Source organism: Rhinoderma darwinii, chromosome 1 (genome assembly GCF_050947455.1).
Source record: "Rhinoderma darwinii isolate aRhiDar2 chromosome 1, aRhiDar2.hap1, whole genome shotgun sequence".
Lineage (NCBI taxonomy): Eukaryota > Metazoa > Chordata > Amphibia > Anura > Rhinodermatidae > Rhinoderma > Rhinoderma darwinii.
In genome coordinates this window covers 262574329-262591591 of record NC_134687.1, presented here as the reverse complement: position 1 = coordinate 262591591, position 17263 = coordinate 262574329, and the positions used below count along the sequence as shown (strand labels likewise).

Sequence of the window (17263 nt, the reverse complement as noted above, 5' to 3'; positions counted from 1 at the left end):
TCCGTGGAACTACTGTCCCGTACTGTAATCTTGTTTTCAGTACGAGACAGTTGTCCGGCAGCGAGGCAGGGACTCCTAGCGTCGTACATAAGTATGATGCTAGGAGCCCGGCTCCCTGCTCTTTGTTCGGTCCGGGACTTGCGGCCGAAATACGTCCGTCAATTACGGACGTAATGACCTCGTGTGAACATACCCTAAGGCCGGGTTCTGCGGATTTTCCGAAACTGACTTGGTAGCGGAAAATCCACAGCATAATACAGTAGCAGCAATGTTGATGAGATTTGAACAAATCTTATCCACAAGTTGCGGAAAAACCACTCAGAAATTGACCTGCGGTGTGTTTTTTTTAATCCGCAGCATGTCAATTGTATTTGCATAATCGCTGTTTTCTTGTTGCGGGTTTCCCCCCAAAAATTAAATGGGGAGGTAAAACCCGTAATAAATAGCAGATGTTGTGATTTTTGTGGTGGAAAAGCTGCGATTCCGCCGCAAAAATCGCAACTCAGAAAAAATAGAATTGGTGCGGTTTTTTTGCTGAAATTCCCTGCGGCCACAAGGGCAGATATCGAGCACATTATTGCACTGTACTGTATTTCTTGGGAGCACCGAAATATGAGAATCAAACCCAACAACAAGTTTTATCAAGTTGATTTATTGTCATCCGCTGCCTTTTTCTTGCAGATTACAGTCTCTAAGGAGATCAGTGTAGGCCAAACTGTGATTGGTCGGAATCGGAACGGTTTGTACTATCGATGCCAGGTGATTGGATCGGCTACTCACGTTTTCTATGAAGTCAACTTTGATGATGGCTCATACAGTGATAATGTTTATCCTGAAAATATCATGGTGAGAATTGCACTGCGTTATCATCATTTGCAAAATGGAAGTAGTAATCATTTTCTAACCATTAGAAAGTATCATTTCATTGCCATTTAACTTTTTTTTTTTTTTTTACAAATACACAGCCCTGGTGTAGCGTGCTTCTCTACTCTTCTGTAGTAAAAATCCTGAAATAATAACTCCATTAATCCATTCCCGCATGGTACCATAAATTTTATGGTGCTGGCGGCATGCGTTTCCCGCACATTTCCATTAATGTATGACACAGGGATGACACCCTGCTGCAACGGCCGCAATCTGAGACCACGCTGTACAGGTTGTTTAACCCCTTGCCGTAGCACCTAAGTGGGCACCTAAGTGGCTTTACAGAGGGAGACTACTGATGAGTTGCCCAACAATGGCCTCAGGCCTGCCTTATACTGACAGGAAGCCTCTTAGGGTATGTGCACACGAGAACTGGCTTTTACTTCTGAAAAGACGGACTGTTTTCAGGAGAAACAGCTGCCTCGTTTCAGACGTAAAAGCTCCTCACATTTTGCGAGGCGTCTTTGACGGCCGAACATTTGAGCTGTTCTTCATTGAATTCAATGAAAAACGGCTCAAATTACGTTGCAAAGAAGTGTCCTGCACTTCTTTGACGAGGCAGTCATTTTACGCGTTGTCGTTTGACAGCTGTCAAACGAAGACGCGTAAATTACTGGTCGTCTTCACAGTACGTCGGCAAACCCATTCAGATGAATGGGCAGATGTTTGCCGACGAATTGGAGCCCTATTTTCAGGCGTAAATAGAGACATAATACGCCTCGTTTACGCCTGAAAATAGGTTGTGTGAACCCAGCCTTAGGCCCTGCCTTAAGCAGGGCCTAATCTGCTTTGGTGCAACACTGGCAGGCATATTACACTGCACTACATAAGTATTGCCGTGTATTATGTAAGTGATCATGGTGGGATTAAAAAAAAAAATCCAATAGAAAATGTTATATGATAAAAATTGAAAAAAACTAGACAATTGGTATAGCTGCAACCGTAATGACCTGTACTATAAAATGACCACGTTCTTTATCCTGAACGCCATAAAACTAAAAAATAATGCTAGAATTGCTGTGTTTTTGCCCCCCCCCCCCTTCCCAACATAAGGCAATAAAAATTAATCATTAAGACCCATTTCTTGTTTCCATTTAGCATGTATGTCTTAACCCCTTCCCGACATCCGCCGTATATATACGGCGCTGCCGGGAAGGTGTTCCCGCAAAGCGCAGTACAGTTACGGCGCAGTGATGGTGCAGGCTCAGGAGCAGAGCCGGCACCATCACCGCGGAGTGACAGCTGTATTATACAGCTGGCACCCTCCTGTAACTGCCAGGACCGGAGCTATTCTCCGATCCGGCTGATTAACCCCTCAGATGCTGCGCTCAACCCGACCGGCAGCCCAGTGACGCAATCGCTGGGTTGCTGTGGCAATTGGACGCCAGAAAATGGCGTCCGAGTCTGCCTTGTACGGGAGCCGATGAGGACCCGCCTGCGGCGCCTCCTCATAGGCTTGCTGTCAGTGAATAACTGACAGCGCTAATACACTGCACTACTTATGTAGTGCAGTGTATTAGAGTAGCGATCGGGGCGTCAGGCCCTCAAGTCCCCTAGTGGGACAAGTAAAAAAAGTTAATAAAAATGTGGTAAAACAATAAAAACACACACATTTCAAATAAAAATTAAAGCTAAACTGACTTTTTTCCCATAGTAAGTCTTTTATTATGGGAAAAATGAAAAAAAACTATACATAATTGGTATCGCCGTGTATGTAACGACCCAAAAGACAAAACTATTATGTAATTTATCCCGCACGGTGAACGCCGTAAAAAAAAAAAACATGAAAAACAACGCCAGAATCTTTGTTTTTAGGTCACATCTCCTTCCAAAAAATGCTATAAAAAGTGATCAAAAAGTCACATTTACTCCAAAATAGTACTAATAAAAAACGGCAATCCGTCCCGCAAAAAATAATCCCTGACACCGCTTTGTGCACGCAAAAATAAAAAAAGTTCTGGGTCTTAGAATATGGCGACACAGAAAACAAATGATTTTATAAAAAAAGTGATTTTATTGTGCAAAAGCTGCAATACATAAAAAAAACGATATAAATTTGGTATCGCCGTAATCGTATCGACCCGCAGAATAAAGCTAACATGTCATTTAGGGCGCACAGAGGATGCCGAAAAAAAACCCAATAAAAAACTATTCCAGAATTGCTTGTTTTTGGTAATTTCCTTTACCAAAAAATGAAATAAAAAGTGATCAAAAAGTCGTATGTGTTCTAAAATGGTACCAATAAAATCTACAGCCCGTCTCACAAAAAACAAGCCCGCACACCACTCAATCAACTGAAAAATAAAAAAGTTATGGCACTAGTAATGCGGTGATGAAAAACATCTCAATGCGCAGGCCGGAGGGGAACATTCCTTCAGTTTCAGGGCCCTAGTATTGAGGAACTAGGAAGGGAAGGGACATGGCACATCCGCTGGAAGCGAGGGTGCCCGTATTATACCAGCGCAAAACTTTCCCAGCAATATTTCCCAAACTACGAAGGAGAAAAAGTCCCCAAAAGGTGCAGAGCGTTACAAAAGGGGGATATGAAAGAAAACCGTTTATCAGTGTGACACCGGCTTGTGCATAACGAATCGCTTCACATCGTAACACACACATCTATAGATAATTGTATTATTTACCCCATTATTATACCCTCTTATTATGCCCTGATGTACTCCGCACAGATTACATATACCCTGATGTACTCCGCACATATTACATATACACTGATGTACTCCGCACAGATTACATATACCCTGATGTACTCTGCACAGATTACATATACCCTGATGTACTCTGCACAGATTACATATACCCTGATGTACTCTGCACAGATTACATATACCCTGATGTACTCCGCACAGATTACATATACCCGGATGTACTCCGCACAGATTACATATACCCTGATGTACTCCGCACAGATTACATATACCCTGATGTACTCCGCACAGATTACATATACCCTGATGTACTCCGCCCAGCTTACATATACCCTGATGTACTCCGCACAGATTACATATACCCTGATGTACTCCGCACAGATTACATATACCCGGATGTACTCCGCACAGATTACATATACCCTGATGTACTCCGCACAGATTACATATACCCTGATGTACTCTGCACAGATTACATATACCCTGATGTACTCCGCACAGATTACATATACCCGGATGTACTCCGCACAGATTACATATACCCTGATGTACTCCGCACAGATTACATATACCCTGATGTACTCCGCACAGATTACATATACCCTGATGTACTCCGCACAGATTACATATACCCTGATGTACTCCGCACAGATTACATATACCCGGATGTACTCCGCACAGATTACATGTGCCCCACATTATAAACGGAAATACCAGCAAAACCCCAAACAGAACTATTACCAAGCAAAATCCATGCTCAAAATGGCGGTCTTTCCCTTCTTAGCCCTACAGTGTGCCCAAACAGCTATTTATGGCCACAAGTAAGGCATTACCATACCCGGGAGAACCCGCTTAACAATTTATGGGGTAAGATTCTCTAGGGGCACAACATATTGTGCGGTGAATGGGCAGATCAGTGGAGAAATTGCAATTTTCACTTTGCACCATCCACTGCGTATTAATTTCTGAAAAACACCTGTGGAGTCTAAATTCTCACTACACCCCTTGATAAATACCTTTAGGGGTGTAATTTCTAAAACGGGGTCACTTTTGTTTGGTACATCAGTGGTTTTGCAAATGCAACATGGCGTCCGCAAACCATTCCAGCAAAATCTACGCTCCAAAAGATAAATGCCGCTCCTTTTCTTCTGAATGTTCCCATATATGTAAACAGCTGATTATAACCACATATGGGGTGTTACCGTACTCGGGAGAAATTACTTTACAAATGTTGGGGCTTTTTCTTCTCTATTCCTTGTAAAAATGAAAAATGTTGATCTAAAACTACATCTTGTTGGAAAAAAAAAATATTTTTCATTTTCATGACTTAATTCTAATTAATTCAGCAAAAAACCTTTTTGGGATCAAAATTTTCACTATACGCCTAGATGATTCCTCAGGGGGTGCAGTTTCTCAAATGGAGTCACTTTTGGGGTGTTTCCACTGTACTTGTACTACAGGGGCTCAGCAAATGTGACATGGCGCCCAGAAACCATTCCAAAATCCAAATGGTGCTCCTTCCATTCTGAGCCCTACCGTGTGTCCAAACAGATGTTTATGACCACATGTGGGGTATTGTTTTACTCGGGAGAAGTTGCTTTACAAATGTTGCGGTGCTTTTTCTCCTTCAGTCCTTGTGGAAATTAAAAAAAAAAACCTAAACCTACATTTTCTTTGAAAAAATTTAGATTTTCATTTTTACGGCCTACTTCCAATAAGTTCTGTAAAACACCTGTGGGGTCAAACTGCTCAATGTACCACTAGATAATTTCCTCATGGGGTGTAGTTTCCAAAATGGGGTCACTTGTTGGGGGTTTCCACTGTTTTGTCCCCTCAGGGGCTTTGTAAATGTGACATGGCCTCTGCAAACCATTCCTGCTAAATTTGAGCTCCAAGAGCCAAATGGCGCTCTTTCCCTTCTAAGCCCTGCCGTGTGTCCAAACAACCGTTTATTACCACATGTGGGGTATTGTTTTACTCGGGAGAAATTGCTCTACAAATGTTGTGGTGCTTTTTCTACTTTAGTTCTTTTGGAAATGAAAAAAAATTAGCTAAACCTACATTTTATTTGAAAAAATGTAGATTTTCATTTTCATGGCCTAGTTCTAAAAGTTTTTGCAAAAAAACTGGCGGGTCAAAATGCTTGCTACACCCCTAAATAAATTCCTCGAGGGGTGTCGTTTTCCAAATGGGGTCCCTTTTGGGGGGTTTCCACTGTTTTAGTTCCACAAGACCTCTTCAAAGCTGACATGGTGCCTAAAATATATTCTAATAAAAAGGAGGCCCAAAATCCACCAGGTGCTCCTTTGCTTCCGAGGTCTGTGTTTCAGTCCATAGGCACGTTAGGGCCACATGTGCGATATTTCCTAAAACTGCAGAACCTTGGCAATAAATATTGAGTTGCATTTCTCTGGTAAAACCTTCTGCGGTACAAAAAAAATGGATTCAAAATTTCTGGAAAAAAATAATGAACTTTGTAAATTTCACCTCTACGTTGCCTTAATTCCTGTGAAAGTCTAAAGGGTTAAGAAACTTTCTAAATGCTGTTTTGAATACTTTGAGGGGTGCAGTTTTTAAAATGGGGTGACTTATTGGGGGTTTCTAATATCTAAGGACCTCAAAGCCACTTCACAACTGAACTGGCCCCTGTAAAAATAGCATTTTGAAATTTTCTTGAAAATGTGAGAAATTGCTGCTAAAGTTCTAAGCCTTGTAACGTCCTAGAAAAATAAAATGATGTTCAAAAAACGATGCCAATCTAAAGTAGACATATGGGGGATGTTAGTTTGTGTGGTATAACTGCCTGTCTTACAAGCAGATACATTTAAATTGAGAAAAATGCTAATCTTTGCAATTTTTCGCTAAACTTTGGTGTTTTTGACAATTAAATACTGAATGTATCGGGCAAATTTTGCAAGTAACATAAAGTCCAATGTGTCACGAGAAAACAATCTCAGAATCGCTTGGATAGGTAAAAGCATTCCGGAGTTATTACCACATAAAGTGAAACATGTCAGATTTGAAAAATGAGGCTCTGTCAGGAAGGTCAAAAGTGGCCAAAGAGGGAAGGGGTTAAATGCCCCCAACGTAAATACGAAATTTGTCCATAGGGCTCTATTATCTATTGTTTTTCTTAGTAAACCGCAAAACAAATAAAGGTATGTAGTAGACTACGCTGTTCCATCCTGCGGAGTCCAGTAAAGAAAAAAAAAAATAGCCTTTTTTTTTTTTTTTTTTTTTTTTTGCAACATGGTAGCCTATGGATGACATGCTACACAATGGTATACGTCACACAGACCTCTATTCGACTTCATTTACATCTGCGTCAGGGTTCAATTCATGGGCTGCGTTAGACCTTCCCGCTAGGAACCCACTAACGGAAACCATAGCTTTGCATTGATTTCAATGGCAATGCTACCGTTGCTAATGGTTTCCGTTTGTCTCCGTTCCATAAGGTTTCTGGTTGGTTTGTTTTTTACAATCAATAGCGCAGTCAACTACGCTATTTTTTTTGAAAATATTTTGTTTCCATTTAATAGCATATAAACAATGAATGATACACTTGTTTGTTTTTCCTCTTCTATACATAAATTACATTTCCATAAGTTTTAAACAAAATAGATAACCTTAAATTATATCTTCTCTTCAACCATGTTTCTTCCCTCCCCACCCCTAGCTTTTCTTTTATCCTTTCTTTATATTTAAATTCCTTAACCCCTTACCGCCGCAGCCCTTTTTCAGATTTTCATTTTCGATTTTTTTTTTTGCTCCCCACCTTCCAAAAGCCATAACGTCTTTATTTTTCCTTCGATATAGTCCTATGAGGGCTTGAGTTTTGCGGGACGAGTTGTAGTTTTTCATAGCACTTATTTTGCCATATAATGTACTAGGAAACGGGCAAATTTTTTTTTTGTGGGGTAGAAAATGAAAAAAAACAGCGATTCCTCCATGTCTTTTTGCGGAATTCACTGTGCAATTAAAACAACATGTTAACTTTAATCTGTGGGACAATACGATTACGGCGATACCAAATATATATATAGTTTTTTCTATATTTTACTACTTCTACAAGTAAAAACTTAGAGGCTCTATCACCAGGTTTTGCAACCCCCTTCTCCTATTGCAGCAGATCGGCGCTGCAATGTAGATTACAGTAACGTTTTTATTTTTAAAAAACGAGCATTTAAAGCTTTAGTCCATAGTCGAGCGCAATCCCCCTTGTTTAGCTCGTTAAATGCTGCGGTCAATAGCGACTGCAGCATTTAAATTGTTAGAAAGAGGGGGGCGACCCCCTCTAACAACTCATCGCCCCCCCCCCCCCCGCAACGCAATCGCGGGGGGGCGATGGTTGCTATGGCTGCCTGGGGGCCTAATGAAGGCCCCCAGGTCTGCCATCTTTGTGCACCTATTAAGACCTGCCTCCGGCAGAATCACGATATACTGCAATAACGATCGCTGGTTGAAGTCCCCTAGGGGGACTAATAAAAAAAAAAGTAAAAGTGAGTTAACTAAAGTTTTGTTTTTTTGTGTCCAAAAAATATTAAAAGTAAAAAAAAAAACATTTTCCCACTAGAGCATAGTAAAAAAATAAATAAATATACATAATTGGTATCGCCGCGTCTGTAAAAGTCTGAACTATTATAATATATAATTTAACCCGCACGGTGAACGCCGTAAAAAAAACAAACCTGTAAACGGCAGAATCTCTATTTTTTGGTCACCTAATCTCCCACAAAAAATGAAATAAAAAGTGATCAAACCGTCGCATGTACACCAAAATGGTATTATTAAAAACTACAGCTTATCCCGCATAAAATAAGCCCTCATACCACTTAATCAACGGAAAAATAAAAAAGTTATGGCTCTCGGAATTTGGCGATTTTACTTGTAAAATATAGAAAAAACTATATATATTTGGTATCGCCGTAATCGTATTGACCCACAGAATAAAGTTAGCATGTTGTTGTTTTAATTGCACAGTGAATTCCGTAAAAACGGTGCGTAAAAAACCATGGAGGAATCAGTTTTTTTCATTTTCTACCCCACAAATAATTATTTTCCCGTTTCCTAGTACATTATACGACAAAATAAATGGTGCTACGAAAAACTACAACTCGTCCCGCAAAAATCAAGCCCTCATAGGACTATATGGACGGAAAAATAAAGACGTTCTGGCTTTTGGAATGTGGGGAGGAAAAAACTAAAATGAAAATCTGAAAAAGGGCTGCGGCGGGAAGGGGTTAATATAATAGAAGGAATGATTTGCCTCCAATTTTCCTTCTACTTGTAGTGTAAAGAATCATTTTACCTTTCCCTGATTTATCTATAATATCTCCCACGTCGCTTATTCCTTTTTCTGCCCTTTCCATCCAAATTTTCCTATCCAACGTTTGTCTCGAAGATGGAACATGTCTCCGCTCTAAGGTATCAACATGACTTGACTCTCTTTTTCCATGTCGGAATGGTCTCCTTAAACCATATACAATCTCCCTGTCCTTCCCTTCTTCCTTGTGTTCTTGTATACATTAATCCTCTGAAAGATATTGGATATGTGAGGAGATCCTCTTCTCTTCTTATTAGTTAGTTGAGACTTCCCTTCTCCCCATTCTTTTATGTATCTAAAGATGCAGGCACAATTCGTAGATTTTTATGTTCGATAATGAGATACCAACTTTTTTCTTTTCCCAATACAAGTTCCCTATTTCTACTTTTAGGTTTTTTATCTTTCCATATAAACTTTAGAAAGCTATTTTCCACTTTTTTTTTTATCTCTATTTTTTTTTATAAAAATGGGAGCATTTGCATAGGGTATAACAATCTTGCAAAACTGATCATTTTTGCAAGATGGCATCTCCCAAAAATCGATAAAGGTAACGACTACGCTGTTTCGCCCAAAAAATGGAAACCTTACGGAACGGAGACGAGCGAAAACCATTCGCAGCGGAAGCGTTACCATTGAAACCAATGGTAATTCAAACGGACGCTATGATTTCCGTTTGGTTTTCGTTCATGGGTTCCCCTGACGGAAAGTTCTGACGGAACCCCTACGCAGATGCGAACGAAGCCTTAAACAGATATGTCATGACGGATGCCATTATAGTCTGTGTGGCAGATGTGTTAAACGGGTGTTATAGCCTATGGGTGACAGATGCCACTAGGTACTACTAATAGGATACTTAGGTATCTGTAACAGCCTATGTTTAACGTGTACATAGGGAGATTTTCACCATCTATCTGAGGGCAGCATAAAGTAGTGACACTTACTTTGTAATATTCAGTAGTTTTCATAAAATTCCTCTTCTGCAGCTCGAGCCGAGCGTATTCATGGTCTGCAGCTTTCCCCGCCCTCCTGCCGCTGACTGATAGCTTTCTCCCCATACGGTGCTTAGGTTGAAAGCTGTCATTGAAATCAAGGACTCCTGAGCGTGAGCACATCATGGAGAGGACTTCTGGCTTGGGTCATGCTGCAGGAGATGAACAGCGATTTTATGAAAACATCAGAATATTAAAAATTGAGGGAAAGACCGCTGGAATCCTTATCTCTGGCATTACTTTATGCTGCCCTTTAGCTAGGGCAGCATAAACCTGGTGACAGTCTCTTTAAGGCCCAAACAAGGCGGCTTCCTTAAAGGGGTTATCCACTTTGTGATCTGCTTATTGTCAAGGGATTCTTATAACAAGTAGAATAACCACAAAGTGTCCCCATTCTTGTACCCCCAGTACTCAGCTGTAATCTGTGGGGAAACCTGTCAGTAAGTTTTCCGTTTCTTTGCAGCACCACCACAGGGGAAATTAAACATTACACAGTTCACATTTCCCATTCCCCATTCATATCAATGTTTTGTCTGTATAATGCCGGACAAGTTCTCCAGAGTGAGAAATGCTTTTTGTAACCGCTCTCCACTCTGACCAAGAGATAAGGATCCACCTCTATTAACTCAGAAATCCCTAAAAGGGTGTATGAAATGGGTCTTCCAAACTGGACAGCTCCTTGAAGGGGTTAAATTAGAATTACAATTAACCCTGGAAAAAAAAGACCATTTTGTTTAATTTACATATAATGAATGATACAATTAAATAATATATGGTTTTTAGCTATATATATATATATATATATATATATATATATATTATACATACATGTGTGTGTGTGTGTGTGTGTGTATATATATATATATATATATATTATACATACATGTGTGTGTGTGTGTATATATATATATATAATTACGATATAATCTCACACACGCGCATGCACACTCTAAACTGTCATATTGTCTTTTCATATCTTTAGAGCAGAGATTGTATGCAAAATGGGCCACCAGCAGAGGGAGAGGTTGTGGATCTCCGATGGATAGATGGAAATATTTACAAAGCTAAATTTATTTCAGCTAAAGTAAACCTCATTTATCAGGTAAGAAATGTTAAATACTTCATTTAAAAAGGCAGCTGAACAATTTCCCTGGATCAATTTGACCTCTAATTCTGGATTCAAAGTGGCGTAATTTTACACCACAGATTTAGGCCTTATTCACACGAACGTGTTAAACGTCCGTGCGTCGGCCGTTAAAACAACGGCCGTCAAACGGACCTATATAGTTCAATGTGGCCGTTCACACAGCCGTTGTTTCAACGGACCGTGTGAAGGGTCCATGAGAAAATAGGACATGTCCTATTTTTTCACGCTTCACGCATCCCTCCATAGACTCATCTATGGCCGATGCGTGACATCGCGTCCCGCAGCACAGAGCACGGATGCACCTCGGACGTGAACAACTGCTGTTTTTCACGTCCGAGATGCGCAGTGCTCGTGTGAATCCGGCCTAACATGCAGAATTTCTGCAGATTTTTTGCATTGCAAAGGGTGAAATCCGCAGTAGTCTGTGGCAAATCCACATCAAAATCTGCATGTGAATAAATTCGGATTTTGCAGTAAATTCGTGGAGTAAAATTATGGCATGTGTGAATCCAGCCTAAATATTGTAACTCTACCATTAGTCATGAGATTAATGTCTAGCCCTCTTTTAAATGCAGTCATTTTATTTACTACAGGTTAACTACACACAATTCCTTCCCTTTTATATTTATACTTACTGTATGTTTTGTGCAGGTGGAGTTTGAAGATGCATCCCAGTTAATGGTAAAGCGAAGTGAGGTCTTCACATTGGAAGAGCCTCTACCAAAAAGAGTGAAGTGTCGCTTGGTGGGTGTTTTCTCTGATAACAGTATATACGCTTAGCATCATCTAAAAAATGACTTCAACTCTTCTTCTCGACTCCTCGATCAGGAGCTGCTTCAGTTAGAAAACTAGTGAGGTCTTCTGAATGGAAATACCCAACAACCCTGAACTTCTGACATTGGCAAACTTGCTTAAAAAAAATACTAAACATGGATTTTCTTAATTATTTCCCCTTCTTATACTGTTAGGCTGTGTTCATATCAGCGTTGTGTTTCTGTTGAGGGGTTCCCTCTGAGCTTTCCATCGGGGTACCCCTCAAGGGAAAGGCAAATGGAAACCATACTTTGCTAATGGTTTCCGTTTGTCAACGTTGTGAAAGGGTTCCTCTTTTTTTTTTTTTTTTTTTTGCGGAATCGGTAGCGCAATCGACTGTGTTTTTGTTTCCGTCGCAAAAGCTGAACCCTTACGGAACGGTGATAAACGGAAACCATTAGCAGAGTATTCGTCACCATTGAGATCAATGGTGATTCAAACGGAAGCTATGGTTTCAGTTTGCCTTTCCGCCTGATGTGAACAGGCCCTTAGTGCAGTCCAATAATAGTACTTAACTCCTTAACGCCGAAGGACGGATAAATCCGTCCTCAGCAGCTGCTAGTTCGCGCAGGAGGACGGATATATCCGTCCTGTGATGGCGCGGGTACTGTCACTGTACCCACGCGATCAGCGGCAGGAGCACGGCTGTTATACACAGCCTGGCTCCTGCTGCAACTGCCGGAATCGAAGCACGCTCCGATTCCGGCAGTTTAACCCATTAAATGCCGCTGTCAATAGTGACAGCGGCATCTAATGTGTTTGACAGAGGGAGGGAGCTCCCTCTGTCACCCGATCGGCGCCCCCGCAAACAAATCGTGGGTCGCCGTTGGGTTTCCATGACAGCCGGGGGTCTAACAAAGACCCCCAGGTCTGTCTTCAGCAACTGCCTGTTAGGCGATGCCGGAGGCATGACCTAACAGGTTGCCTGTCAGTTTTATGAAGTATACCAAAGCATTATATATGCGATCAGCAGATCGCATAGTGAAGTCCCCTGGTGGGACTTAAAAAAAAAAATGTCAATCAGTTAAATAAAGTTTGTGGAAAAAAAATAAAATAAATTACAGTCAAAATCAAATAACACATGGTTTTATTCAGTAAAAGTGTCAAAACAAATCACACATATATGGTATCCCCGCGATCGTAACAACTTGACCAATAAAATGAACACATTAATTACACCGCCGGATGAACGGCGTCCAAAAAAAACGCAAAAAACAACGGCAAAATTCTCTCTTTTCTCCCATTCCCCCCCATAAAAAATAAAATAAAAGTTAATCTAGAAGTCCTATGTACCCCAAAATAGTACTAATGAAAACTACACATTGGCCTGCAAAAATCAAGCCCACATACGGCCACATCGACGAAAAAAATAAAAAAATGACGGCTCTTGGAATGCGGTGATGCAAAAACAAGTAGTTTTTTTTCTAAAAGGCTTTTTATTGTGCAAACGTAGGAAAACATATAAAACCTTTACAGATTTGGTATCCCCGTAATCGTGCCGACCCATAGAATAAAGTTAACATGATATTTACGCTGCATAGTAAACGGCGTAAATTTATAACGTGAAAACCAATTCTGGAATAGCTGCTTATTTTCAATTCTCTCCTAAAATAAAGTTAATAAAAGTTAAAGAGGCTCTGTCACCAGATTTTGCAACCCCTATCTGCTATTGCAGCAGATAGGCGCTGCAATGTAGATTACAGTAACGTTTTTATTTTAAAAAAACGAGCATTTTTGGCCAAGTTATGACCATTTTTGTAGTTATGCAAATGAGGCTTGCACAAGTCCAAGTGGGTGTGTTTAAAAGTAAAAGTCCAAGTGGGCGTGTATTATGTGCGTACATCGGGGCGTTTTTAATACTTTTACTAGCTGGGCGCTTTGAAGAGAAGTAACATCCTCTTCTCTTCAGAACGCCCAGCTTCTGACAGTGCAGATCTGTGACGTCACTCACAGGTCCTGCATCGTGACGGCACCAGAGGCTACAGTTGATTCTGCAGCAGCATCAGCGTTTGCAGGTAAGTCGATCTTACCTGCAAACGCTGATGCTGCTGCAGAATCAACTGTAGCCTCTGGTGCCGATGTGGCCGTCACGATGCAGGACCTGTGAGTGACGTCACAGATCTGCACTGTCACAAGCTGGGCGTTCTGAAGAGAAGAGGATGTTACTTCTCTTCACAGCGCCCAGCTAGTAAAAGTATTAAAAACGCCCCGATGTACGCACATAATACACGCCCACTTGGACTTTTACTTTTAAACACACCCACTTGGACTTTTGCAAGCCTCATTTGCATAACTACAAAAATGGTCATAACTTGGCCAAAAATGCTCGTTTTTTTAAAATAAAAACGTTACTGTAATCTACATTGCAGCGCCTATCTGCTGCAATAGCAGATAGGGGTTGCAAAATCTGGTGACAGAGCCTCTTTAATCAATATATTGTAAGCATCTAAAAATGGTACAATTACAAAATGCAACTCGTCCCGCAAAAAACAAGCCCTTATACGGCTATGTCGACGGAATAAAAAAAAAGTTACGACTCTTGGAATGCGACCGTGAAAAAACAAAAAATAATCCTTGGTCATTAACGCGCAAAATGGCCTGGTCATTAAGGGGTTAAAAGAGGTCCTGTCACCTCTCCTGACCTGTCCGTTTTTAGTACATACTTGTATTCCCCATGAAATAACAATTCTGGAGCATTTTTTTCTTAGAACTGCATTGTGCTGTTCCTTTTTTATTCCTCCTAGCAGTTTTTGAATAAATTGACAACTGGGTGTTACCATTTTGGGTGTGTGTCCCTACACAGAATGAGGCTAATGAGACATTGACGCGGTCGGGATGCGCACGAGAGCCGCGCCGACTTCCTTTTTGGCGCGGTTGTTACGTTTTGGGCATAAAGAGAGCACACCGTTTTACCCACAACAACGCGCAGCCATTATCGAGCAATTTGACAGCTGCGTCAAACGGGGCCGGCGCAGCTGTCGGACGCATCGCGGCCGCATTAATGCCGCTGCATGGGGCCTTACCCTAACAATGTCCTATCAATGTGGGTGTGTATGACCCGCCCCTTTGACAAGAGGATTGGTAACACAGAGTTATCAATTTATTCATACATTTCTTGGAAAAATAACAGAGGAACGGCACAATGCAGAGTTATAAGAAAATATGTTCCAGAATTATTTCACGAGGAATACAAGTGTTTACTAAATTAGACATGTATGGGAAGGTGACGGTCTTTTTTAAACAAATTTCCACTCCCATTACTTAATAGCTACATTATATTTTTTCTTTTTGGTTTATGAAATCCTGTAGAGAGACATGGGAGTTTATCTACCAAAGTCAAAAACGCATGTTAAAATTGCAAAGTGTGAACTCGGCCTTAATCTGATCCCGTCCTGTGCAATCAGGAAAGCCTCGTAACGGCTTAAAATGACCTTCTATATTAACATAGTAAGTGTCCATTCAAACGTTGCAGCTGAAATGCGGTTAGTACCGCATTAAAAATCCGCATCCAAAAACAGAGTGCGTTTTTTGTGTCTTTTACTGTAACCGCATAAAAAAATGCACCAAATTGCTGTAAAAACGCATGTAGTTTTCGGCTGCATTTTTAAAATTAGTTTCTAACTGCACCTCAACTGCAATGTGTGAATGGACCCGAAGACTAGCATCATTAACCCTTTACACTCATTGGTTTTGTTTTTTTCCCGAAGTCTGTCAGCACTGGGGCTTCTTTGGAGGACACAAAGGATACACAGATGAACAAGCGCCCAAGGATCACAAGTCCAACTATTGAAGAGCAGGATAATCAAACTTTATTTGACTTGAATGAGACTCTTGTAGAAAATTCTACCCAGTCCGCTGGCTTTTAGGGTCCTTGCCATCCATACACTCTGAACATTAAGTTGGCAAAATACTTTCTATATTTCAAACTCAAGAACGGATTCAAGCACCTCTCAGGCATTTGCAAACCAGAGATGTCAAAGAATTCTGTCCAGCAGTGTGATGGGCCAAATACTGCTGCCATAAATAAACATGCTGAGGATATGAGTTCTCTAGGTGCTATGGTAAAACTGCATATAAAATCCTCTCTCTTTCTATTTTTCAAACTTTTCAAGAAACATTTCAGAATAGCTTTAAAGTAACAAGAAGAGAGAAATAATGTGATTTTATTTAATATATTGGTAAAAACAACAACAACTTTGAAATACATTTGGAAACATTTTTAATTCATTGTTCATCTGATTGTGATACCTGGGAACTGATCTGAAACAGTGTTGTCATAAAATGTTTACTACCACATTGTAGAAGAACGTTTTAATCCCTCGTTCCACCCTCGTTCCACCTGTTGTGTTTTAAAATACTGGGTGTTGTTTGGAGGATTTAAGACGGAGTATGCAAGCAAGGTCCTTGTGTAATCACGCATGATATTTTTTTCTTTCTTTCTTTCCTGAGTCACCGGGTGTTGGGATTCATGGACAGTGCTTGTAAGAACCTTAATGTATATTGCAAAGTGTAATCCTCAGGAGCTTTGCAGCCCTACTGCATGTCCTCATGTTTTATTAGTTAGGGATACATGCATTTTCTTTGTGTCATGGTGTTTTCTTTTGTGCACTAATCCTGATTTACAATTGTTTATTGACAAATGTGCTGTATTATTATGCCCTCTTTTGTAATTAAAAATAAATCAAGGCACTGGATACCATTTCATTAGAAACGTGTATTTCAGCATTATTACATCTCAAAATACACCCTATTAAAGAGGTTGTCTCATGGAGACAAACCCTTCTCCTTAAAACAATCGACCTGGCGATCAGCCGATTGCAGCGGGTCTGGTTCCTGAAACCACCAGGGATTAGTTGGCCAATGGGAGGGGCTCTTTGATTTCCTTATGGAATAGGCTTGAACTTCATGGACCTGTCTTTCCGCATTGTATGCGGTGGATCTATAGGCTTGCTATGTAGACATTCCTGTGTGAACAAACACTTATCCAAACACCACAGTTCCTGAACAAAAATCTTAGGGACCACACTGGCAGACCTCTTGCACAAAGCCTGTATTGCAGCATACATCCCTTATCGTGGCATAGGCACTTCATGTGTCGCCAAATACTCCCTCCATGCAGTAATGTATTCTTGCTTTTAGTGAAAGACACCTACCTAATACAAATTTGTTTCCCTCATAGACTGATACAGAGGTGCCGGTCGTCTGAATACTTCAGCTAGAAATAATGGAATAGGACTCCTGTTCTATTTTGTTGGTTTTCGGAACTGGGGCCATGATTAAGAGGGACGGCTGGGGGCATTCATATTGTGCCGCTAGAGGTGAAATTCTTGGATTGGCACAAGACTAACCAAAGCGAAGCATTTGCTAAGAATGTTTTCATTAATCAAGAACGAAAGTCGGAGGT

General features: G+C 40.7%; 1 protein-coding gene across 1 annotated transcript in view; it reads left to right on the top strand.

Moving 5' to 3' along the window:
• Positions 1-16581, top strand: part of LOC142760640 (lysine-specific demethylase 4B-like) — a 78979-nt gene extending 62398 nt beyond the window's left edge. Inside the window, exons 19-22 of the mRNA XM_075863835.1 lie at positions 682-846; positions 10882-11001; positions 11698-11790; positions 15567-16581. Coding sequence (XP_075719950.1) covers positions 682-846; positions 10882-11001; positions 11698-11790; positions 15567-15725 — 537 coding nt within the window. The 3' untranslated portion in view covers positions 15726-16581. The remainder of the gene's footprint in view (positions 1-681; positions 847-10881; positions 11002-11697; positions 11791-15566) is intronic.
• The last annotated feature ends 682 nt before the right edge of the window (positions 16582-17263 follow it).